At 62.9% G+C, this 23,032-nt stretch overlaps 1 protein-coding gene across 1 annotated transcript in view; it reads right to left on the bottom strand.

Annotated features, from left to right (window-relative positions):
• Positions 1 to 18,359, bottom strand: part of MUC5B (mucin 5B, oligomeric mucus/gel-forming) — a 37,946-nt gene extending 19,587 nt beyond the window's left edge. The window contains exons 1-30 of the mRNA XM_063095203.1: positions 18,290 to 18,359; positions 15,669 to 15,740; positions 15,002 to 15,073; positions 14,462 to 14,723; positions 14,220 to 14,334; positions 13,952 to 14,042; positions 13,611 to 13,717; positions 11,782 to 11,983; positions 10,845 to 10,970; positions 10,391 to 10,508; positions 10,161 to 10,299; positions 9,808 to 9,918; positions 9,531 to 9,600; positions 9,041 to 9,178; positions 8,533 to 8,697; positions 8,111 to 8,205; positions 7,362 to 7,488; positions 6,863 to 7,118; positions 6,473 to 6,528; positions 6,041 to 6,141; positions 5,593 to 5,744; positions 5,084 to 5,222; positions 4,895 to 5,008; positions 3,779 to 3,958; positions 3,140 to 3,379; positions 1,347 to 1,503; positions 830 to 958; positions 489 to 633; positions 345 to 388; positions 66 to 263 (exon numbers count right to left, since the gene is read on the bottom strand). Coding sequence (XP_062951273.1) covers positions 66 to 263; positions 345 to 388; positions 489 to 633; positions 830 to 958; positions 1,347 to 1,503; positions 3,140 to 3,379; positions 3,779 to 3,958; positions 4,895 to 5,008; positions 5,084 to 5,222; positions 5,593 to 5,744; positions 6,041 to 6,141; positions 6,473 to 6,528; positions 6,863 to 7,118; positions 7,362 to 7,488; positions 8,111 to 8,205; positions 8,533 to 8,697; positions 9,041 to 9,178; positions 9,531 to 9,600; positions 9,808 to 9,918; positions 10,161 to 10,299; positions 10,391 to 10,508; positions 10,845 to 10,970; positions 11,782 to 11,983; positions 13,611 to 13,717; positions 13,952 to 14,042; positions 14,220 to 14,334; positions 14,462 to 14,723; positions 15,002 to 15,073; positions 15,669 to 15,740; positions 18,290 to 18,359 — 3,991 coding nt within the window. The remainder of the gene's footprint in view (positions 1 to 65; positions 264 to 344; positions 389 to 488; positions 634 to 829; positions 959 to 1,346; positions 1,504 to 3,139; positions 3,380 to 3,778; positions 3,959 to 4,894; positions 5,009 to 5,083; positions 5,223 to 5,592; positions 5,745 to 6,040; positions 6,142 to 6,472; positions 6,529 to 6,862; positions 7,119 to 7,361; positions 7,489 to 8,110; positions 8,206 to 8,532; positions 8,698 to 9,040; positions 9,179 to 9,530; positions 9,601 to 9,807; positions 9,919 to 10,160; positions 10,300 to 10,390; positions 10,509 to 10,844; positions 10,971 to 11,781; positions 11,984 to 13,610; positions 13,718 to 13,951; positions 14,043 to 14,219; positions 14,335 to 14,461; positions 14,724 to 15,001; positions 15,074 to 15,668; positions 15,741 to 18,289) is intronic.
• Between the last annotated feature and the right edge of the window lie 4,673 nt (positions 18,360 to 23,032).

Here is a 23,032-nt window from a genome sequence, read left to right as displayed (position 1 = left end):
CTCGCACCTGGGCCACCTGCTCTGAGTGCATGCTGGTCTTTCCTCGCCACCCAGGTGGGCCTCACCTGTCATGGGGGGCAGGGCCGAGGTGGTGGTGAAGGTGAATGGTGTCGTGGACAGGGTTCCGGGACATTCCACGGCCCTCCGGATGATTGTTCCGTTGTTTCCACAGATGGCAGTTAAACAGCCACCTAGTCCATCGGTGGTGTTGTAGATGACATCGTTGTAGTCATAGGTCCTGCCCTCGTAGGTGCAGGTGCAGGCTGGGGGATGGGGCAGGCGCCAGGTCACTCGGGGTCTCATGGCCCCAGCCCCTCACCCCGCCCCACCGGACCCTTCCTCACCTGTGAGGCTGTGAGTGCACTGGAGGCCGCTGTGGGTGCAGTTACTGGGAGCAGGGAGAGAGGGCTGAAGGCCTGTGGGGCAGCCCCGACCCGCTCCCGGTCCCGTTGCCCCATCCCGGCCCCCAGCCCCTGGCTGCCACTCACCAGCTCTGGCAGTTCTCGGCTGTGGGGACCCTTGAGCCAATGTCATAGTAGCGTCCGTCCTCACCGTAGCAGCCACACTGGGCCACGCACTTCATGTGGTCCTCACTGAAGAAGGGCTTGCTGGGCGGGCATTGGGGGTAGCAGCCTGGGGCAGGCACAGTGGGCAGGAGACTTGTGGGGCCCGCTCATGTCAGGAGCTGCCCAGGGTGGCTGCCCCCCACCAGCAAGCAGCAGAGACCCTTCGAGAGCCCCCTCTTGAGCCCATGGGTACCCCCGTTGCCTGAACGTGCTCTCGGGAATCGATGGAACAGAGATTCCATCCAGGGAAGTCTGCCCCTCACCTTCCAGGCCTGGCAGGTCGATGAGGCAGTGCCCGCTCGGGTTCCGGCAGGTTCTCAGGCAGGGGTCCCCGCATGGCTTGTAGTGCCACTCACACTCCCCGTGTGGGTTGTAGTAGTCGCAGAACAAGGCTGGGCACAGAGGGCAGAGATTAAGGGGGGCTGGCTTGGCATGCGCCCCCCAGGGTCTGCACAGGCAGCCCCAGCCGGCGCCGGGCCTGTGTCCCCAGGGCGAGTCTTGGAGCTGTCTCAGATGTGCAGGGCCCCGGGGGCTGGGCAGGAGCGCCTCATTCCCTGGCCCCACCCTTGTTGTCCCTCCAGAGCCACCTTGTTTTGGAGCGATCTGTCTGGTTTTCTTGCCCAGATCTACATTTGTGTGTACAGATGTGCACACACGTGAAAGCGCACAAGCGTGTGGGACAGGCCCCAGGACCCGCGTACAGCTTGGAGGCTGCCGCTCTGCCTCCTCCCACCACCTGGCCGCTCCGCCCTTCAGTACTGCGGTCAGAGCCCGACTCACGGCAGATGTCCGGAGTCCTCCAGGACACGCACACGGCCACGTCGTGGCAGGCCTGAGCGTAGGCGGCCACGGCAGTGCAGAAACAGTCCCAGTCGCCCCCCGCATCACAGGCGCACGCGTCACTCACGCAAGCCTCATAGTACCTGGTGGAGTCGACCTGGCAGCAGAGGGACAAGGTGCGGCTCAGCCAGGAGAGGCAGGGGCAGCTGGCTCCAAGAGAGTCCCTTGGAACCGTTTGCATTTCAACCCCCCGGCAGTGAACTGAGATCCCTGACTCCTGGGGCCCTGAGTGCCTCGGAGTGTGTCCCAAATGGGAGCTGCCCCCAGCACTGCCATTCTGGCCCAACTGTGCACATGCCCACCTGTGCACCTGCTCACCTGCCCACCTATGCACCTGCCCACCTGTGTACCTGCTCATCTGTGCACCTGTCCTCCTGTATAGTTGCCCACCCATACACCTACTCACCTGCCCACCTGTGCATTTGCCCATCTGTGCACCCACTCACCTGCCCTCCTGCCCACCTGTGTACTTGCCTTCCTGTACACTTGCCCACCTGTGTACCTTCACTCATGCCCCTTGGATCCTTTTATCACACTAATTTGGTCATGTGACCTGCAGGTTCCAAAGCCAACTTGGTCACACCTAGTCACCCCGTCCTTGTCCCCTGTCTGTCTCTGCTCCAGCTACGCTGGCCTCCTTCCCACCTGGGGGCTTTCCTGTCAGCTGGCTGGTCTTCTGGACTGCTGCTCCCCATACCCTGTGGTGGCTCCTGCTCAAGGACCTCTGCACAGAGGCCACCATCCTGCATCCCACCACCCTACTGTCCTTCCTGAAGGTGAGCTCTGTGAGAGCAGGTTTTGTACCCAGACTGTGCCCTGAGGCAGGAGCAGGTGGCATCTAGTGTGGGAGCTTTGCAGGCATCTCGTACCCTCCAGACCACGGGGTTAACCCTGTCCTGACAGTGAGAAGCTGCCTGCTTCCCCGGGGGGAGATCCCCAACCCATGCTTCTCCCAAGTGGCAGACCCCAAGGTGGACCCAAGTCCTCACGTCTGACACCCAAGAGCCACCATCTGACTCTGAGGTCAGCCTGGTCAGGCCACAGAGGACCTCCTGAGCCAGTGAGCAGTGCGGCCAGAGGGGACGCTGGGTGCCCACTTCACAGGACAATCACGAGAGGGACTCCGGGTGCTGGGCACAAGCACACGTTCACTGCTGGCTGTCCCTATGTGAGCTGCCTCTTGTCACCATTCCAGGTCCTGAGAGAAGGAGCTGTGCTCCTACATGGGTACTCAGGGCTTTGGTAAAATAACAGGGAACTGCTTCTGGGAGAGTCCCTACTTAATGCTGTTCACCAGTTCCTCCCTGGCTGGGCTAGAGAAGCCCCTGCCACGGTCCTTGTGCGTGCTGGGGACTGCGCAGGTCTGGGGATCATGGAGGGGCCAGCTGGGGCCACATGGAGGGCAGGCCTCCCGCTGGGAGCCTTTGAGTTCCTTGATCACTGAAGCTGTGGTCAAGGAAGTGGCCAGAAAACTGTGGAGACAGCTCCGTGCCAGGGCCATGAAACGCGGGTGGTGCCGTAGTGGGAGATCCAGACTCAGGACCTGGAAACCCAGGACTGTGGACCATGTGCCGTGGTCAGGGTCAAGACTGTCTTCAGAGGTCTGCTGTGCACCCAGCCTGGGCAGAACCAGCTCCCGGCAGAAAGAAGGAGGCAGCTGCTGTCTCTGCTGGCTCCTGCCCTGCAGTCCCAGAGCGCCCATCCTCCGCAGCCCCACACTGCCAGAGCCCCACCTGAGAGCGGCAGGCGGCGAACACGGGGCTGTTGATGATGCTGCACTGCTTCTGGGCCCAGGACTTGCGGTAAGGGTTGGCGGTGCAGGGGTCCTTGGGCGCCTGGGCGTCCGGGCAGGATGGGGAGAGCTTCCAGCTGTTTCCGAACTCCAGCGCGTTGCCCACCACGGACTGGCTCCGCGTGGTGAAGTCGTTGACGGCGTTGCCGTCGAAGTTCCCGCACAGGCCGCAGACCTTGCCCTGCAGAAGCAGAGATGAATGAAGCATGGGGAGCCTGGCCTGGGAGGCTCCAGGGCCCTCCGGGGACTGTAGGGACCAGTTCCCCAGGCAGCACCCTGTGAAGTTGCAGGGGAATGGGGTGTAAAGTGGGTCCAGAGGTGGGCAGCACCTGCTCCCCCATAGAACCCTCTGCCTACCGTGGAGGCCAGAGAGCAAGGCCGTTTGCCAGCCAGGACTCTGGCACACCTGTTGGTCTCTTTGGTCCTGACCTGTCCCTTTTCGGAAGCTGACACTGTGCATGGCCTCACAACAACAACCTGGTTCAGGTTTTTCCAGGTGAGGACCAGCCCTCAGCAGCCTTGGTCTAGCAGTAGGGGCCCCATTCCCCCCTGAGAAGGGTACTGCAGCCGCTGAACTCACCTTGTAGCCCTGGTGTAGTCGGATGAACACGCTGGTCTTCCGGTCCCAGGACACGACCATCCCACTGTGGGTCTCGATGACCAGGAAGATGCCCATGTAGCGGATCCTGTAGGGTGGGTCCCTGCCCGATGCCCTCTCCACCACTTTGAAGGTGCCCTCGTGGAGGATCAGCTCATAGCCCTGGAGAGGGAGGTGCACAGGGGTGGCAGCTGCAGAGAGCTGAGGGCCTGCCCGGGGCCCCTGGGGAGGCCACGATGCCCAGGCATGCCCCACACAGGGCACAGGACTCCACAGGTGCTCAGGGGCTTTTGGTGTTAGAGATGAGCTCAGCTCACAGATTCTTAGTGAAAGTTTGGCGAGAGGCTGGGCAGGATGTGCTGGGAGCCAGGGAAGACCTCGTGGCCACGCAGGCCGGCTGCGCCCAGTATCTGTCCCGGCCAGCGCTGTGCCCACACTGCCCCCCACACTTGCCCGCTCTGGCTGCCGCCGCCTTCCTCAGCTCTTCCAACCTTTTGGGGGGAAACACCCCCCGGCCAGCAGCTCTGTTTTCTGCCCTGTGAACTCTGACCTCCCTGTGCTGGAAGTGTGTGTCCCTGGATGTGGTGGGTGAATGGAGCCCCGCAAAAGATCTACTCACACTCTAACTCCTGGAACCTGTGAATAGGACCTTATTTGGAAAAAAGGCCTTTGTGGATGTGATTAAGTGAAGGGTCTTGAAGTGAGAGCATCCTAGATTACCCCGGGTGGGCCCTAAATCCAATGACCAGCGTCTTTATGAATGACAGGAGAGAGACACAGACACAGAGAGGAAATGGCCACATGAAGACAGAGGCAGAGATCAGAGTGATGTGGCCACAAGCCAAGGGACATCTGTAGCCACCAGAACTGGAAGAGGCAGGAAGGGTCCTCCCCTGAGCCTCTGGAGGGAGTGCGGCCCTGCCAACCTTGACCTCAGACTCTGGCCTGCGGGAACGTGTTACGGCAGCCCTGGGACAAACTACAGCAGGAGAGCCCGTGTGTGGACTTAGGGCCGCTTTGCAAACCTTCCCTTCAGGCTGGGCCCCGTCAGCTGTAGAGGGCAGGGGCGGTTCCCGGTGGTCCGACGTGTGCTCTCACCTCCACAAAGAGCCTGATGGCCTTGGAGCAGGTGAAACCTGTGGTCCCGCAAGGGATGTTCTCAGTGATGATGCGGAAGGTCCCGTTGGTGGTGGCGTTGACCCCACAGTAGTCCTGGGACAGGAAGAGACCAGGTGCTGGTCACGGGCTGGCGAGCCCAGCCTGAGGGAGCGTGTGGGGTCCACATACCTGGGCCAGCGTGTACTCGCAGCTGCCTTCGAAGTTGTAGCGCTCGCTGTCGAAGGTGATAAAGTGGCCGTCCCCATAGGCCACACAGGTGCCCAGGCAGGGCTGGTGGCTGCACTCCCATCTGCGATTCCTGCAGGTGCTGCGAGGAGGGAAGAGTGCCTGCTCAGGGGGGTCCTGCCCTCCGAGACTGGCCCTGGTCCCTGCAGATGCTGCTGTGCTGCAGTGCCACGCCTGGGTTCACAGCGGGGACAAGGGAGGGCCTTGCCTCGTGCTCAGCCAGTTTCCGAGGCCTCAAGACCCAGCCCCTCCTCCAGAGGATGGGGTCTCGGACAGAGCCCCCTCCTGTGAGGAGCCGGATGGAGCAGTGATTGGGGCCAGGGGGCACCTTCCCGAGGACCCACAGAAGGGCGGGCTCCCCCTCCTGCTGGGGTCCCCATCTGGCCAAGGCCCGCTCAGGCTGCTGTCCCTGTGGTCCCCACGCCCACTGCCTCAAGGGGCCTGTGACCCACCAGGTGTTGCAGTCGACCCTGATGGTCTCCCCGGGCTGGTAGGTGGCCTCGTTGTGCATGCACGGGCAGGCGTCCTCGGCCACACAGCCCCCAGTCCCATCAGACACCAGCCCAGCGGGGCACACGCAGCCGGAGACGCAGTGTGTGCTGAACTGTGGACACAGGTGGGCCCTGGTCAGGGAGGGGCCGGGACACAAGACGAGTGGATGCCCTCCATCCTGGGGATGCCCGGGCCTAGGACAGACACATCGAGCGGCCCCCAGGCAGCGCTGTGGGCTGGGACAGAGGCCATGCAGGGGCAGAGCTTCCAGGGTCAGTGAGGCCCACAGCTGGTGGCCCTGCAGCGACACAAGGACTGCCCAGACCCCTGGGCCCAGGAGCACTGGGAGCCTCATCCCCTGCCCCACCCACCCTGCCCGCAGCACAGATGGGGCCCAGGAAGACTCACGCAGTCCACGTCCAGTGTGTGGCAGCTCCTGAGGCACTCGGCCCCGGGGGTGCCGGCGGAGGCGTTGCTGCAGTCCAGGTACACCATGGGGACCTTGCACCCTGGGGGGGTGGAGCCCAGTGGGAGGGGACCGGGGCAGGGACTGCCCTGGCCACAGAAAGCTGCTGACCACGAGCACCCTGACCCTGTCCTTACTCCATCCCGACCCACCCTGACCTCATCCTGCTGATGGAGGTTTTGACCACTCAGGCTGCCTTGGATGATGCCCTGGCTGGTGCAGCCCATGACCTCTAAGCCCAGGGCACCCCTTGCCACTGCTGGGCAGAGACCTGCCGGCCCCTTCTTGCCCTGGAGCCTCTCGACTTGGGCGCCTTCCACAGGGTCCATGTGCGAACTGACAGGGGCCTAGGCAGGGCTCAGACGGGGCGTTACCTGTATCCTTCTGCAAGGTGGCTCCCAGGCAGCTCAGCTTCCCACTCGCACACGAGCTATGAGACACGGATGATCTGGTCTGGACCTGCACCCACCCCCAGAGACCTCACCCCGGGCTTCCTGCACCTCGCCGAGTGTGAAGGCGTCGGCTAAGTACAGCACGGTGGGCAAGACGAGGCCCTCAGCTCGTGCAGGAGCTGCCTTTGAGGCCAGGGCGGCAGTGGGGGCCGGGGCACTCTCCCGGCGGGGGAGGCCTGACAGGAGGCCCCCCTTGGTGTCTGGAAATACTCTGGGGGAGGCACAGAGACCTGTGGGTGTGGGGAAGTGCAGCCAGAGACCCCACCTGCCGGGGCTACCAGGGACCCCAGCCCAGCCCACGCCCCTCCTCACCACACTGCGTCGTTGTCGTGCACAACCTCTCCAGGAGCTACCACAGTGCCTTGGAAGTAGCAGGGGCAGTCCTGGGCGGGCACGCATGTGCCGGCCTCATCCAGAAAGGTGCCCGTGGGGCAGGTGCAGCCGTCCACTGGCACGAAGGAGACACTGCAGGTGACGTCGGCCTCACTCAGGGCACGGCAGGAGGGCTGGCAGGCGTCCACCACGTACGCGTAGCTCAGGGACTTGGGGCAGCTGCTCATGTACTTGGCTGCGGTTGGCAGGGGCAGGGGAGACAAAGAGGTTGGTGGCTGGGGCCTGGTCCAGCCCCTGCTTTGTCCCATGACTTACTCAGTGTCCCCATCTGTGATGCAGGAATCTGAGGATTCACACTTTTTGAAATGCAAAGCTCTCTGCTGAGAACAGGTTGAGCGACAGTTTCTGCCCGCCCCTGCCTGGAGAGGCCCAGATGTCCCACCCCACGAGGGATGTGCCCGGCTTGGCCACCACTCACTGCAGACGCCGTCCCTCCAGCCGCTGAGCAGCACGCCCTTGGTGGCGCAGGCGTGCACGTAGGAGGACAGGGCTGCGCACAGACAGTCTTCGCTCTTCTCACAGTTGCACGTGTCGAACATGCAGTTCTGGGGGTCAAGGGTCAGGGGTCAGGGGCCCCAGCCCACCAGGATCCCCTGTTGCTCCGTCCCTCCTTCCTGTTGAGCCTGCTCAGGGTTGGGAACTCTGCCCATGAGGAGGAACCGCAGGAGGCTGGGCATCAGGAAAGGGTTGGGGGCCAGTGGGGCAGCTGGAAGCTTCTGGAAAAGTGGCCAATGAACCAACTGTTGTGGGTTGAATTGTGTCCCCTAGAAAGGTGTGCTGGAGTCCTAGCCCCCAGGCGTGGCCTGTGAGTGGGGCCTTATGTAGAAACAGGGTCTTTGCAGGTGTGACCCAGTGTAGAGGAGGCCGGGAGGGGGTTGAGTCCAGCAGCTGGTGTCCTCAGAAGAAGGAAACTTAGGCACAGACACCAAGTAGAAGCCTTGGAGGGAGAGACTGGGGGGATGTGGCCACATGCAGGCTGCTGGCCACCACACGCTAGGAGAGGCCAGGAGGGACCCAGAGAGCCCGTGAGGGAGTGCGGCCCGGCCACAGCATGACTGAGGTCACCGCCTCCAGCACGGAGAAAACCCGTTCTCTCATGCCAGCCCTGGGGGACAAGCACAGCGGAGCATCCCAGCAGGGGGTCCCCAGTGGCTCATGGCCTCTCACCGAGTGGAAGGGCGCGGGGTTGACGGTGGAGTGGCACTGCGAGAAGGCGCCAGCGGGGTCTGTCAGCCGCGAGCACCAGTGCAGGGCGTAGTTCTCTGTGGGAGGGGATGGCCGAGTGGGCACTACCCCCTCACCCCATCCCAGCAGCCCGCGCCCCCGGCCCCGCCCTGGGAACAGCACATTGAATTGTGGTGCCAACCCCACTGGGCTGGCCTGTCTGCCCTGCCCCCTACCCTGCTGCTTCGCGTCCCCAAGCCCTCCTCCTGTTCCTGCCTGCCACGCACACCTACCTATTTGGGGCCCCCAAAGCCCCGCCTCATGGGTCCCCAGGGTTCAGGGGTCACGAAGGGCCTCCTGGGGGGGGGCCTTGAGCTCTAGGCACTGCCCCAGGGTAACCGAGGGTCGTGGGGGTGGTGGGGTACCATTCTCCACGCTCAGGGAGCAGGGGTCCTCTAAGCTGTTCTTGACGTTGGGGCAGGAGGCCTGGGTCTTCCAGGTGTTGGCGAAGGCGGCAGCCGTTCCCTCCACCACCCCACTGAGCGCCGTGAAGTCGTCAGCCTGGTTCTGGTTGAAGTTCCCACACAGGCCTGGGGGCCGGGGCGAGGGCATCAGTGGGCTGCCAAGCTGGGTACTTCTCCCCCGCCTGGCTGTGCCTCTTGGCACTGCCACCAGGTGAGCAGGTGGGGCAGCCCCTTCCCAGAACCACCTGCAGATGACCCTGGGGGGCCTGTGCACAGCCAGCCTGGGTCAGGGCAGCGGGCTGGCTCTCTGTCCTCCCCAGTGAGATGTCGGGTGTCCGGGGCTGGGGCTGGGGTCTCCCCGATCTCCGTGTGCCGCAGCCTCTCCCCACCACCCCGTCCCCTTGCAGCCTGGAGCTCAGTCCAGGTCCCCCCGCCCCTGCCTCTCCAAGCCCACCGCTGAGCGCCTCACCGCACGTCTGCCCGCGGTGGGAGGGGTCCAGCCTGACGAACACCTGCATGAGGGGCACCAGCTGCACCTGCACCTGCAGGCCGATGCCCGTCTGCACCACCACGAAGAAGGTCGACGGTCTGAAGATGGTGATGTTGGCTGGGGGAGGGAGTCATGTCAGGGGCGCACGGGGGCCAGGCCTGGCCAGACTCAGGGGCAGTGCTGGGCCCAGACCGGTGTCTGGTGCGCCACCACCCCACCAGGGGCTCAGGTGCACACTGCCGCGTGTCCGTGGGCTGCCGAGCGAGCCGGGTCATATGTGGTGGCTGACGCTGCCCGAGAGGCCGGGACTGGGCTTGCTGGACATGGGTCCCCACTTTGCAGATGAGAAAGTGGACTGTGGGATGTTCTGAAACTTCCCAAGGCCACAAAGAGCTAGTGAGGGGCGGAGCTGGGTGCTGCCTGGGCTCCGGAGGCCCACCCTGGCCCAGCTGCCCCGGGAGCTGCGTACCTGCCGACACGGGCAGCTGGGTGTAGATGGAGTTCATGAACACGCCGCCATTGGCCTGGACCCGGATGGCCTGGCAAGGGAGCAGAGAGCAGCCTGCTGGGTCACCCCATTGGGGACAGCGGGGAGGGGAGCTTGGGCCTCCGCCTACAGCCAGCTCTAGAACTGCCCTGGGAAGTGGCTGACCCGGGGCCCAGGGTGGAAGGAGGGGGTGAAGCCCCTCTTTGCTCCTCATCCCAGCCCAGTGGGTGTGGGTGGCTCGGCCAGGCTGGACCCTCACCGTGTCCCCACCGTTCAGGCTGAGCGTCACCGTCTTGAGGCAGTTCTCGTTGTCAGTCAGACCGCATTTCCGCAGCTCGGCCAACATGGTGAAGGCGCCGTCAGCACATGTCTGATGGGGCAAACCCACCAACGTGTTGGGGTCCATGTGTGAGGATGTGGGGTGCCCCTGTGCCCGCACGGGGGTCAGATGTGGCTCTGGGGGGGAGGTGGTCCCTGGCCCCTCTGGTCACCTGCAGGCAGCTGGTCTCAGGGCTTGGGGGCTTCCCCCTCAGCATGGGCATTCCTTACTCTGATGGCCATTACAGGTCCCTTCCCCAGGGCAGAGGGGGCTGAGGGTCCCAGCAGCCGCACCTTGGACAGGATGTAGCTGCAGTCCCCATGCACGTCATAGAGCTTCTCATCGTAGGTGGAGATGTGAGATCCACCAAGTATGGAGCAGGTGCCGGGGCATGGCAGGTCCTCACACTGCCACAGCCCCCCGGAGCAGGTGCTGGGGGGACAGGCCGTGAGTGGAAGCGGTGCCACGGGTGAGGAGGTGGGCCCCACCATGCACCCCACCCCTGGCGGGCGGCCGAGCATACCAGGAGCTGCAGCTGGTAGTGAAGGAGGCTCCCGGGGCATAGGTGTGGCCGCCATGACGGCAGGGGCACTGCTGCAGGGACACGCAGCCTGACTGCGTGATGTCATCCAGCACCGTGCCTGGGGTTGAAGAGGTGCCTCTGAGAAGACCCCAGCCTCAGGACGAGCTGCCTCCTGTGGGGAGGGGCCCCCAGACTGGGCTGCCACCCTGAGCCCCACCTGCTTGGGACAAGCACCGAGCTCCTCTGGACCTCAATTTCCCCCCCTGGTCCCCTCCCTCCACGGGCCAGCAGGTCTTCTGGCTTTGTAACGGTCAGTGTCCACATTGTCCTTGACCCATGGGAGGGGTCGGCCAGCCCTGCTGGTTGAGGCTTGGCTGGGGGTTGGGAAGAGTGACCAGAAGGCAGCATGGTGGGAGGTGGGGGGGTGGGGGGCCCTGGGCATGGCAGGACCTGCCTGGGGGACAGAAGCAGCCGTCCATGCAGTGGTCCTCGCAGAGCTGGGAGCGCTGGGGGTTGGAGCAGGTGTCAGCACAGGGCGAGCTGCACTCCTGGGGCTGCATGTTGTGGGGGCACGTCCGGGCTGCGAGGGGAGGAGGCAGTGCTGGGTCCAAGGAGCAGCCCAGATGCTCCTGGTCCCGGCCTAGGAGCACATCTTCTGAGTGAGGCAGGAGGCAAGGAGCGCAGGCCGAGCACCTCCTGGCATGGCCGTCCCCTCTACCCATGCCCACTTGAGGCCACAGCTGCCCTGGGAGACCCCACCCTTGCCAGGGGTTCTGGGGTGAGCTCTGCCTCACTGTGCTGGGGGCCGGGTCCTCCCCTGGGCTTGATGGGGGCCTTCACTCCTAGTGCCCCAGGCCTGTGTATTCCCCCAGCTCTCCCCACCCCGTCCTCTCTCCCTCTCACCTACCCTCTCACTATCACACCCTGGGCGGCTCCCTCTGCCCTGTCTCCCCAGCCAGACACCGGGCATGGGGGATTGCTATGGGTTAAATTGTCCCCCAGAAGTTCATGTTTTAGAAAACTTGATTTCTATTGCAACAGTGCTAAGAGGGTAGAAAATCCAATCATGGTCATTGAAAGGTGGGGCCTTTATAGGTGATTAGATTGTGAGGACTGTGCCCTTGTGAAGGGACTGGTCCTTGCGTGGAGTCATGGACATGGTTCCAATGGCTTTACAAGGAGAGCAGGTGAGAAGCCTAGTTCTCTCTTGCTCAGCCCATTCATGCCCGGTGACACCCTGCATTGCTGCAGAATCACCTCCAGATGTGTTCTGTGAACCTTGGACTTCCCAGCCTCCAAAACTGTAAAGTAGAAATTTAATTTCCCTAGAAATTACCCAGTTTCAGGAATCCTTTTATAAGCCACAGAAATGGATAACATGGGGCACTCACGGCAGAAGTCAGGGCCCCGCCAGTTGTGTGGCTGGCCCCCTGCGTGGGTGCACTGGCGGGAGTACTCAGCAAAGGTGGCACAGGGGCAGGTGGGGCAGCGGCACAGGTCCTGGACACAGGCGGCCACATAGGCATCGGCGTCCACCAGGGTGTTGCACTCAGTGAAGGCCTGGCCCAGCAGAGTGTGGCGGCAGATGCCCTCCTGGGGAAACAGTGAGGCTGGCACCATCTGCCCTCCAAGCAAGAATGCCACAGTGCTCACATGAGGACCCCGTCCTTGCAGACCAGGCCAGGGAGCCTCTTTGTTCCCCTCCTGGTTCTTTCTATTCATCCATCCACTCGTCCATCCTTCCACCTGTTCATCCATCCATCTGCCCACCCATCCATTTGTTCCTCCATCCACCCACTTACCCACCCACCACCCATCCATCATCCACCCATCATCCACCCACCCACCCATCCATCTATCCATCTGTCCATCCACCCATCCTTCTATCCATCCACCCATCCACCCACTCATCCATCCATTTACCTGTTCATCCGTCCATCCACCCACTTACCCACCCATCCATCCATCCATCCATCCATTAATCTATTCCTCCATCCACCCACCTATCCATCCTTCTATCCATCCGTCCACCCACCCATCCACCCACCCATCCTTCCATCCATCCACCCATCCATCCACCCATCCATCCACCCATCCATCCATCCACCCATCCATCCACCCATCCATCCACCCATCCATCCATCCATCCATCCACCCATCCATCCAGCCATCCACCCATCCATCCATCCACCCATCCATCCACCCATCCACCCATCCATCCATCCATCCATCCATCCATCCATCCATCCATCCATCCATCCATCCATCCACCCACCCATCCACCCACTCATCCATCCATTTACCTGTTCATCCGTCCATCCACCCACTTACCCACCCATCCCTCCATCCATTCATCTATTCCTCCATCCACCCACCCATCCATCCATCTATCCATCCATCCACCCATTCATCCACCCACCCATCCATCCATCTACCTGTTCATACATCCATCCAGCCACTCATCCATCCATTCATCCACTCACGTATCATTTTACCCATACACTGTGAACTTGCTGCCTCTAGGTGCAGAGCTCTGCTTGGCTCTGGGGGAATGATCCATGACTCTGGACTCCCCCTACCTCCCAGAGCTCCAGGACATACCTGCCCATGGTATGAGCACCCAGGAAAGGTGCAGACTCTGTCCCTGGGAGGCGACTCAGGGAAAGGGGAGGCAGAGGCACCAGCCCATCCTCAGGTGGCCTCAGGAGGCTCAGTGCTGGCCATTGATGAATGTCCCCCTCCTCAGGCCCCCCAGACCACCTGGGTCTGGGGCCCTGGCTCCCAGGGTTTTGATGTTCTCATTTACGTAATGATTTAAGTCTTGGGGAGTCTGCTTGTTCAGGGACCCTGGAGCTTATAGGCCACTTCCAAAGGTGGGGTCCTGCCCACTCATGGGGGGGAGCTTCTTGCTCTGGGATCCCTGAGTGCCCACCTGGGCCTGGCCTGTGAGGGCGTGGGCACAGATGTGCTGACACAGACGGGCATGCGGCACGAGGTGCACACACTTAGAACGTGTGTGCCATGGTGCATGTGGTGGAACTGCCCACAGAATATGCACCTGCCCTACTGCCCCCAGACCTAGACAGCTCAGTCCCATCTCTTACCCTGTCACCCAAGGACGCTGCTCAGACCTTGCCTGAGGTTCCCCTGGTCCCACTCTCAGTCCCTCCACGCTAGCCGCCTGAGGGGCGAGGGCTGCAGGCCCTGAGAGGATGCTCACCTCATCTGTGCAGTTGTCAGCCGGTGAGGGCAGGGGGTCCTGGCACTGCTCCATGGGGCCGTTCAGCTTTTGCAGGTTCCCAAACTGGACAGGGGTCAGCCTGGCATCTGCCGGAGAGAAAATGCTCTGTGCGGGTGGCCGTGAGGGGCTCTGGGGTCCAGGGGTTGAGCTTCTCCTCCCTGAGGCTGACTGCCAGGGGCCCCTCTACCCGTGCCAAGGACCTGACACCCCCGCAGGGTGTCCCTCCTCCCCGGCCTTGTTCCCTGCCCCTTGCCCTCACTCTGTCCTCTCCTGCCTCCTGGGGCACTGGGCCACCACCCCCGATTCTGTGTGGTGCTCACTGTGGGCGTAGAACTCGTTGACAGCCCGGAGCCCGTTGAAGTCCCCGCACAGGCCGCAGGTCTGGTTGGCGTACTTGGGGTCCAGCTCCAGCTGGGGGGTGGGGGAACAGCTGCGGCCTCAGAGCCTGTGCCCACCTGGCTGTGTAGCCCACCCAGCAGGGGCCCCAGCCCCGTGATCCCACGGGCCAGTCAACTCTCCCCCCACCCACCGTGGGGGGCGTTGAGGCGTTGGGGCGTGGGGCTGTGGGGCTGGGGACGGCGTGCTCACCAGGGCACTGTCTGCTCCATTCCACAGGAAGGTCAGGGCCAGCCGGATGCTGACCTTGACATAATCGCTGCTCCGCTCCACCAGGAGGCCTGTGCGGCTGTAAGGCAGCTCCTCCCTGGGCAGAAAGTTCTAGTTCTCCCTCAGCTGGGGCATTGGGTGGGGCCCAGTGGGGACGGGGATGGGCCAGGAAGGTCGGCTAGCCCATGGGCAGTGCTGGGGAGGGTTGTGTGAGGTCAGCTCACCGCTGCCCGTTGATGAGGATGGAATCGTTGGACACCTCCAGCACCAGCCCCTGGGCCTTGAGGACGATGTGGGTGATGGTGGGCCTGGAGCCCACCAGCCCGCGGCGCAGCTGGATGTTGAAGTCCTCGTAGGCGGCGCCACAGTGCGCGGAGAACACGTAGTTGCAGAGGCCAGCGAAGTGGAAGATGTCCCCGTCGAAGGTCTTGTAGTGGAAGTCGCCCCAGGTGCTGCACACACGCCCGTTGTGCGCAGGGTTCAGGGCTGTGGGGGGCAGCGTGATGGGCCCCTGCCGGACGCCCCCACCCACGCCCAGCCACACATCGCAGCCGTTCCCAGGACGAGGAGCCCATGCTTGGAGCAGCTGACCCCAGACCCGCCCCCACCGCTCCCACCTGCTCCAGGTGGTCAGCCCCCAAAGAGCTGTCCACAGGGCAGGCTCCGGCTGCCCCACACCACACCAGCTCCACCCCACACCCCCGCCCCCATCCCCGGGCCTGGCAAGCACCCTTCCCTGGGGGCAGCTGGTGGCATCCACTTACGGCTCATTCTGGGGAAGACAGTGATGGGGGGAAGGAGGGTTATGCGCTGGGTGGGCGATGACATAGTCTGGGCTGTAGGCAAGGGCCAGGTCACGCTGGGAATGTGGCATGGCAGGGAGAGCCGGGGATAGCCCTGCCCAGGCCTCCCTCCTGGGGGCAGCAGGTAGCCGTCCTGCTCCTCCTGGGTCACCCCTGTACCCCCTGGGACCCTCCCCGTCTGCCCCAAGAAACACTCCTGCCTTGAGTGCTTCTGTGTGTGAGTGCATGTGCAGACATTTGTGTGTGTGCACACACGTGTCGGAGTGCATGTGTGCACACATGTCTGTGAGTGCACGTGTGTGAGTGTGTGTGCACATCTCTGTGTGTGAATACGTGTGCACACACGTCTGTGTATGACTGCACATGTGTGTGCATGAGTGCACACATGTCTGTGTGTGAGTGTGTGCATGAGTGTGTGTGGGTGTGTGAACCTCCTGGCTCTGCACCTTGGACTTCTTTGGAGCCCCCAGCCCCCTCCAGTGTCCAGCACTGTCCCTGGGTAGGCAAACCCAGGGAGGGTCTCTGTGTGATGTGTAGCTATGTAAAAAGGTGTCTGTCCGCCCCTCCTGCGTCCCCCCCGCCCTCCTGCCTGGTCAGGAGACCCCCACCCAGAGCCAGGGCCACGTACTGCTGTCTGCCATCTGGCTGTCTGCCGTGGGCTCTGAGCTCCCCCAGTTCGGCTCTGCACTGGCCTGGGCCCCTGTGTGAAAAGAGGATGGCAGTTGGTGAGAAACTGGACATGTTGGCCACCCCTGCCACGGCCCCTGCCACAGCCCCTGCCACGGTGGCTTTGCAGGAGGCACATGGTAGCAGGTCTTCATGTTGCCCCATGAACAGACCCTGGACGGAGGCTAAGTGTCCTCTGAGGCATTCTGGGGACCCAAGCAGGATTTAATAGAGCGACCCCAACCCTATCTGCTGCAGACGTCCCCCACCGCCATCGATCAACGTGACAGAAAGCCTGGTCTCCGTTGGAATGGAAGTTTCTGGCAGGGTGAGACCTGCACCCATCCAGTGACCCTGTTTCCTGTCTACAAGTACGGGGTGGCGCCTCATCTCCCGAGGGATGGGGCAGACACCCCCGCCGGCTCAGGGGAGGAACTGGAATCAGGAAAAGGCGTTGTCCCAGGGAGGGGGTTCAGTTGCCTCCATGCATCCTGCAGACAAGGACAATGACCGGCTTTGTTGGGAGGATGCGGTCAGAAGCCTTCTGGGTGTCACCCCGCAGACCGGACCCAGCATGGAGCGAGAACACCAAGTCAGGGTGGGGGGGGGGCGGCTCGAGGTGGGTGGCCGCTGGTGCTGGGATGGCCACCCAGGGCCGTCTGGGCTGTCCATTGCTTGCAGCCCGACCAAGGCTGAACTCGGGGCTAAGGACCCTGAGAAGAGACAGCTTCAACCCCCACGATTCTGAGGTCTCCGAGCCTCCAGGCTGCTCTCTGCTGGGCTCGGGCTGGGGGTCCTCCCTTCCTGTGACCCCAGAAGTCCTTCCTCACATCTGACTCGAGTCTCCATTCTCAGTCCAGACTGTGCTTTGTGGGCAAGTGGGTGGTGGACCCAGTGTCCTGATGGCTTGGGCAGTGCTGAGGTGCTTGGTGAGGGACTGTCCACTCCCCGGGCCACATGGCTCACCTGGCACCCCGGGCAGCTCACCTTCCTGCTGACCTTCCCAGCTGTGTTCTGTGGGGACTGGCCTGCGCCTTAACCTTTCCCCTGGAGGGCCTCGGGTGACTGCCTTTCTCAGAAGCACAGCCACACTCTCCGTCTATCCTGACCTCAGACCCACAGTCCCTCCCATGGGTGCCTGGCCTGGCCTCGTGCACAAGGATCCAGGTTTCTCAACAGATGCAGGTCACGTTGCCCCCCTCTGCCCCTCCCCAGGCCAGGTCTCCTCCTGCATCTGCTCAGTGCAGGCTGGTGCACTTGCCCCACCCCCGACACGAAGCCCCCGTGTGGAGGCCCAGCTTTTCCCCACCAGCCATGGTACACACGTCTTGTGACAAAAGCATATTCCCATCTGAGGGCTTGACTTGCCCCCAGCGAGAATGCAATGGGTGGAGGATGAGGCCCGAGGCTCGCTGGGCAGGCCTTCCTGCTTAGTAAGGTGGCCAGAGCCCAGGCCTCACGGCCAGAAGAGCCCAGGTCTGGGGACATGGCTCTGCCTGGCAAAGCTGCATCCCAGACCTTGCAGCAGGTGGGGCCACTGTGACCTGGAGGCTTCCCTGGACGCCCACTGGGAGCTGCTGTGGGAAATCTGCCCCGCCCTCAGCCCTGCTCACCCACTGAGAAAGGGGGCTCGGGCAGGAGGCTCTGGGGAGACCGCCCCTCCCTCACTGCGTCCCTTGCACAGATAGAGGGAGCCCCGGGTGGAGTCCCACCTGCCCAGACCCTGAGCTCGGGAAGGAGCAGGCGCGGGGTGCGGAGGGCCGTGGGGCCTCCGGTGGCCGGGCTCCAGGCCAGCCCTGCCGAGCCTGCCACTGAGCCCCTGCCAGGTGCCGCCAGCAGCCCTCAGGCCATGTCTTTCTTGTTGACAGTAAGTGTTAGCACTTGTGGCTCTTCCGAGAGACGACGGATGAGGAAAACGTCACGACGGATGAGGAAAACCGCTGAGCTGAGCAAGGACGTGTAGCAGGTGGTGCGGGTGCCCAGCGGTGGCAGGACGGGCCCCACTGGGGTGGCCCTGGGCCCCAGCGGTGGCTCTCAGCTGCTGGCTGTGTGACCTGGGTGCCTATCTGTGCACCTGCTTCCAGCCCTATGACCTGGAGGTGGTGCCCCTCACCAGGAGGGCTCAGCCCTGTGGGGGCTGCCTGGTTGGCTGTGACCCCAGGCCAGCCGTGGTGGGCAAGGTCAGTCCTGGACAAGCACTGTGCTGGGGGCTGTTCCAGCTCACAGGGCCCCACACAGACCCCACCACAGCCCCTCCCCCGGTGCTGCTCCTATCCTGCCCCCGAGACCAAGACCTTCCAGATGGTTTCCCCAGGAGTCCTGCCCTGAGGCTGGGGGACCCGACTTTTTCCGAACACCCCCGTCCAAGCCTCCCTCTCACTGGCCGTGCCAGCCTCTGGGTTCCCCGACACTAAGTCAGCCCAAGTGGACGGCAGGCAGAGAGCTGGGGTCCTGCAGGCCAGAGACCGTGGTGTCTGGGACACATGGGGCCCCATCCAGGACACTTGGGGGGATCTTCCCAGTCTTGTGTGCAGGAGAAGCAGCCTGTGGAGGCATCGAGAGGGGCAGGGGCTTGGGCCTTACCTGCCTGGTGCAGCACGAGCAGGGCTGCAAGGGCCCACGCCAGCACCTGGCACCCGCTACTGGTGCCCATCCCAGGGGCTGGCGGGCGGGCAGGCCGGCGGAAGTGGGGCAAAGCGCTCGCTCTCCTGGGGGCCCCGGGGCTTAAGAGCAGGAAGCCTTGGCCCTGCGCCCACTCCCCGGCCACCGTCCTCTCCCTGCGCCAGCCACGTGTGTTTGCTCTTGGGGAGGGGCCGCAGCAGGGAGGAGGGTTGGAGCAGGAAGGATTTGCAGCTCTGGGCCCCAGGGATGCAGGACGCCCCCTCCCCTACTGAGAATCGAAAGTGGGAGGGCAGGGCCAGCCCAACTGTGCCTGGAGGTTGGTGTGGGTGCCCATGCTGGACAGCAAAGCCCCTGGAAGGCAGGGCCGACCTTGGGCCATGCTAGGTCTGTAGGGACAGTGGCCCGCAGGCCCGCTTCACACCCAGCCCCCATGTTCTGCTCCTCCCGGGAGCCTGGCCTGGCTGAGGAGTGGGACAGAAGGGCGGGAGACCTCAGCCTTCGGTGGCCCTGGGGAGCTGGCTGGTGGCACTCACCACCTGGTCTGCGAGTAGTCAGGGAGGCATGAGGCTGAATCCCACTCCTAGCGGGTCACTGCCCTGGGGGCTCCTGCTTAGCTTGGGAGTGTGCTTGGCTGTGCGTCAGGGCAGGGTCCCTGGTCTGTGTGGCTTGTGGGATCCCTGGAGCAGGCTCCATGTCCACAGACCTCAGCCAAGCTGACCAGAGCCCTTCCCAGACCCTGGGAGGCCGCTGAGCTTTTGTAAGTTTCAATAAGGGGGAAATTGAGGCCCAGTTCATGCCCTGGCCATGTGCACCGAGTCAGCAGTGCTGACTTGACCCAATGCCGGCCCTGGCAGAGGCAGGAGGGAGGCTCCCAGCCCATGTCTGTCCGGCCCCACCTCACACCTGAGGCCAGCTTGTCAGCCCTGGGCAGGGGCAAGGAAAGCTGGGCCTCGGGGGTCCTGGAGGACCACACAGACTTCGAGGCCCTTGAGGCCCCCAGTGGTGACGAGGGAGCCCTGGGGACCATGCCGTGAAGGCCCAGCTCCCCCAGCTGGTGCCAGCCAGGCTTCCTGGGTCACGTGGTAACCATGGCCTGGACGAGGGACAACCCCCATGGATGTCGCTTTTCCTAGTGGCACCGTCCAGAGCCGGATGCACTGTAATGGGTGCGTCTTCCCATCTGATGTGCGCTCAGATGTGGCCACCCTCTTGTTCTCAGCCTGAACGTGTCTGAGAATGTTCCGTGTATGGACTGGGCTGGGAGCGCGGGGTCGTGGGTTTTGACCAGCAACGACGTGGACATTGAGGCAGTTCCAGGTCTATCTGTTTTGTTTGCGTGGTCATCGGTGTCACAGGGAGCCGGGTGCCAGCTGCCCTGCACTGGTCTCTGTGAGGATCAGTTCTCAGCGCTGGGGTCTCTGTGGCGGAGGGAGAGCCCGTCCTCCAAGCTTTGGAAACGCTCGACACTCTCAGGATGGCCACTATCAAGAGCCCAGGGACTGGCAAGAGCTCGGGAGGGCGGGGGCACGGGCTGTCGGGGATGTGCAATGGCGCAGGGTCCCGCTTCAGTGTCAGTCCCATTTGAGAAGTCTGGTCGTTCCTCGGAAAGTCACACAGAGAATTATGCCGTGACCAGCAGTCTCACTCCTGGATGCGGGCAGAAAAGCACGGGAGGCAGCTGCCGAAGAGACGCGCACACACGCGTGTCCACGGCGGCATCGTTCACAGCAGCCCACAGGTGGGAGCAACCACGAGTCCGTCGACAGATGCCCGGACAAGAAAGACGTGGTCCATCCGTGCAGTGGACCGTCACTCAGCCTTCCCAAGGAAGGACGTCCTGACACCCGCTACAACGTGGAGGAACTCCGAGGACACGGTGCTCAGTGAAATGAGCCAGTCGCCGACGCACAGCCACTGTGAGCGTCTGCTTATGTGAGGTCCCGGAGTCGTCACACTCATAGAGACGGGAAGTCGAGCGGGGGCTTCTGGGGGTTGGGGGAGGGGATAGAGAGCTGGTGTTTGATGGGGACAGAGTTCCTGTTTCACAAGATGGAAAAGCTCTGGAGATGGATGATGGTGACGGCTACACAACAACGTCAATGTGACTACTGCCACTGAACTGTGCACATAAAGTGGCCGACAGCCCGGGTCTCAGCACCAGCCCAGACCCTGTTCCCTGCTCACTGGGGACCCCACGGGCCGGTGCTCAGGCCGACCCCAGCTACCCCTTTCCTGCAACCGATTTCATTTCCAAACTTGAACGTTCCCAGGTTGGGGTCTTTGGAGTCTCCTAAGTTCTCTTTCATATCCAGCCCAGTTGTGCCCACGGCAGAAGGGCACAGCCAGATGGGGCTTGAAGGAGTGGCTGGGCCAGCGGGCCCCAAGGGACAGTCTGGAGCCCCCTGCCCAGCCCTCCTGTGCTCCAGGGACAAGGCTGTGCCTAGGCCTGTGGTCCCTCATGTCGGGGGTGGGCTGTACCTGCGGCAGAGGCCTCTCACCTGGCTCCTTCCCGAGCAGCCCAGGTGCCTCTGTCTCAGCAAGATAGTGTGTCCTCCACTGCAGAGCAGGGACCCCATCTACTCATGGCTTCAGTGTTTATTGTCCGTGCCTCCCCACTCTGAACCTGGAGACAGTCCCATGCGGACAGGGGTCTATCCCACCTGCTCACAGCCAGCACGCAGCAGGCACTCAACAGGTGCACTGAATGAGGGGGCAGCCACTGCCCTTGGCCTCCCCACAGACAGCTTTCCTTGGACAGAGGGCCCCGCAGGGACGGGGCTGGGCTGGGCCGTGGTCCCAAGTGGCAGGAGCTGACCAGCCAGCTGCCACGGCCTGTTGGGGTCGCGGCTATTGAGCCATCCCGGATGCGGCTGTGGGGAGCCCAGCCTGTTTGCCCAGCCTGTTTGAAGAGTTTACCTCTTCACAGTTGAAGGAGCTGAGAACAGAAGATAGAGGAAGGACACAGGGAAGCGGCCGCTCCTGCTGGGAAGGAGGGGCCGGGCCAACCTCCCAGAGTGCGCAGGAGGAAGGCTCCCGCTGTCTGTGCCAGGAACCTGCCCCGAGGCTTTGACGGTTTCGGAGCCTGGCCCAGCCTTGGGCGGGCCCCTGTCCCTCATTCCAGCCTCCCGGGTATTCATGGGGCAGGCAGGGCAAAGAGGACTGCACAGGGCCTCACAGGGCCCAGAGGTGGACGTGGTCCCCATGGACAAGACCTGCCGGGCCTCACAGAGTCATGCTGAGTAGGTCCCACCATGAGTGAGGGTCAGCTCAGGATTCATAGAACTTTGAAACCTCAGCTGTGTCCCCTCCAGAGGTGTCTCCAGCATGAGCAGCTGTCCTGGACACAGTATCCACCAGGCTCAGGGCTGCTGTCCCCTATCAGAGCTGCCCCAAACCCAGCCAGCCCCTTGGCCTGGTGGGTGCTTGGCAACTACCTGGGGTCATCCATTGAGGCAGGGGTCCCTCCTTGGCCCAGCCTTGCCCCACCTCCCACCACAGCGGTGCAGGTTTGAGGCCACGACCCAGAGTCCATCCGGCCTTAGGCATTTATTGAGTGCTGGCTGTTTGCCCAGCTCCTCATGGGGCACCGTGGTACATCAGGGGGCTCAGGCACAGCCCTTAGGGGTCACAGGTATGGCTGGGCCCAGGGTCTTCTCAGAGTCTGTCCTTGGGCTGTCCTGACAATGACTGTGCTGGGCCCTCCACTCCTGCTCCCCAGAGGGCCATGTGGCTGTGGCATGTGGCACCTCCACTTCTAGGATGGGGGTCTCAGCAACTCTAGTCCACACCCCAAGGGGCTCAAACTCCTAGTGGGCGAGGGACCCAGTGATGTCACCAGAAGGCTGGGAGCCCAGGGCTGGCTGGGCCTAGCAGGGCCTAGCAGGGAGGGTGGTCCAGGCACCCCAGGCCTGGCCAGACCCCTGTCCCCCACCCCCAACACACTCAGGAATGTTTCCAGAAAGACTCAAGGGTCTCATCGAGTCTGGAGACCAGATATGGAGGATGAGCTGGGCCATTGCAGCCCCCAGACCCCTGGCCCGTCGGTCCACGGACACTGCTGGGTGGGGCTGGATCGCCCAGCAGGGAGTGGAGCCATCGGGGGACAGGCAGGTCACGCTCCACCTGGCTGGTCCCTCAGCCACCCCAGCTGTGAGAAGGGCTGTGCCCACCCCCAACCCTGCACCCAGTCTACAAGACGTGGAGACCCTCCCCCAGGCGGGCCCCTGCCCTGTGTGACGACCTGCCCACTCCAGCGTCTTCTCTCGTTTTTCCCGGTTTCACGCAGATCCCTTTCTTTGCCTGTTTCCTCCCTTCCTCCTTCTCTTTCCCTCCCTCTTATAGTGGATTGAATTACGTCCCCCCAAACTCACTGAAGCTTGAATTGTGTCCCCCAAGTTTTATGTATTAGAAACTTGGCCCCCACTGTGCCTGTTAAGAGGGTGGGAAATCCTATTACGGTAATTGGGAGGTGGGGCCTCGAAGAGGTGATTGGATTGTAGGACTGTGCAGTAGTGAGTGGATTAAAAATGCTGGTCAGGGGCGTGGTTCTGAGGCTTTAAAAGAAGACAGAATGAGGAGGTTAGTCTCTCTGCTCTCTCTGTCATGTCATTTCCACAGTGTGACACCCTGCCGCCACTGAAGTCACCACCAAAGAAAGCTTTCATCAGCTGTGTCCCCTGGACTTTGGACTTCCCAGCTTCAGAG

Source organism: Cynocephalus volans, chromosome 4 (genome assembly GCF_027409185.1).
Source record: "Cynocephalus volans isolate mCynVol1 chromosome 4, mCynVol1.pri, whole genome shotgun sequence".
NCBI classification, from domain to species: Eukaryota; Metazoa; Chordata; class Mammalia; order Dermoptera; family Cynocephalidae; genus Cynocephalus; species Cynocephalus volans.
This window is presented reverse-complemented; position numbering and strand designations above follow the sequence as displayed.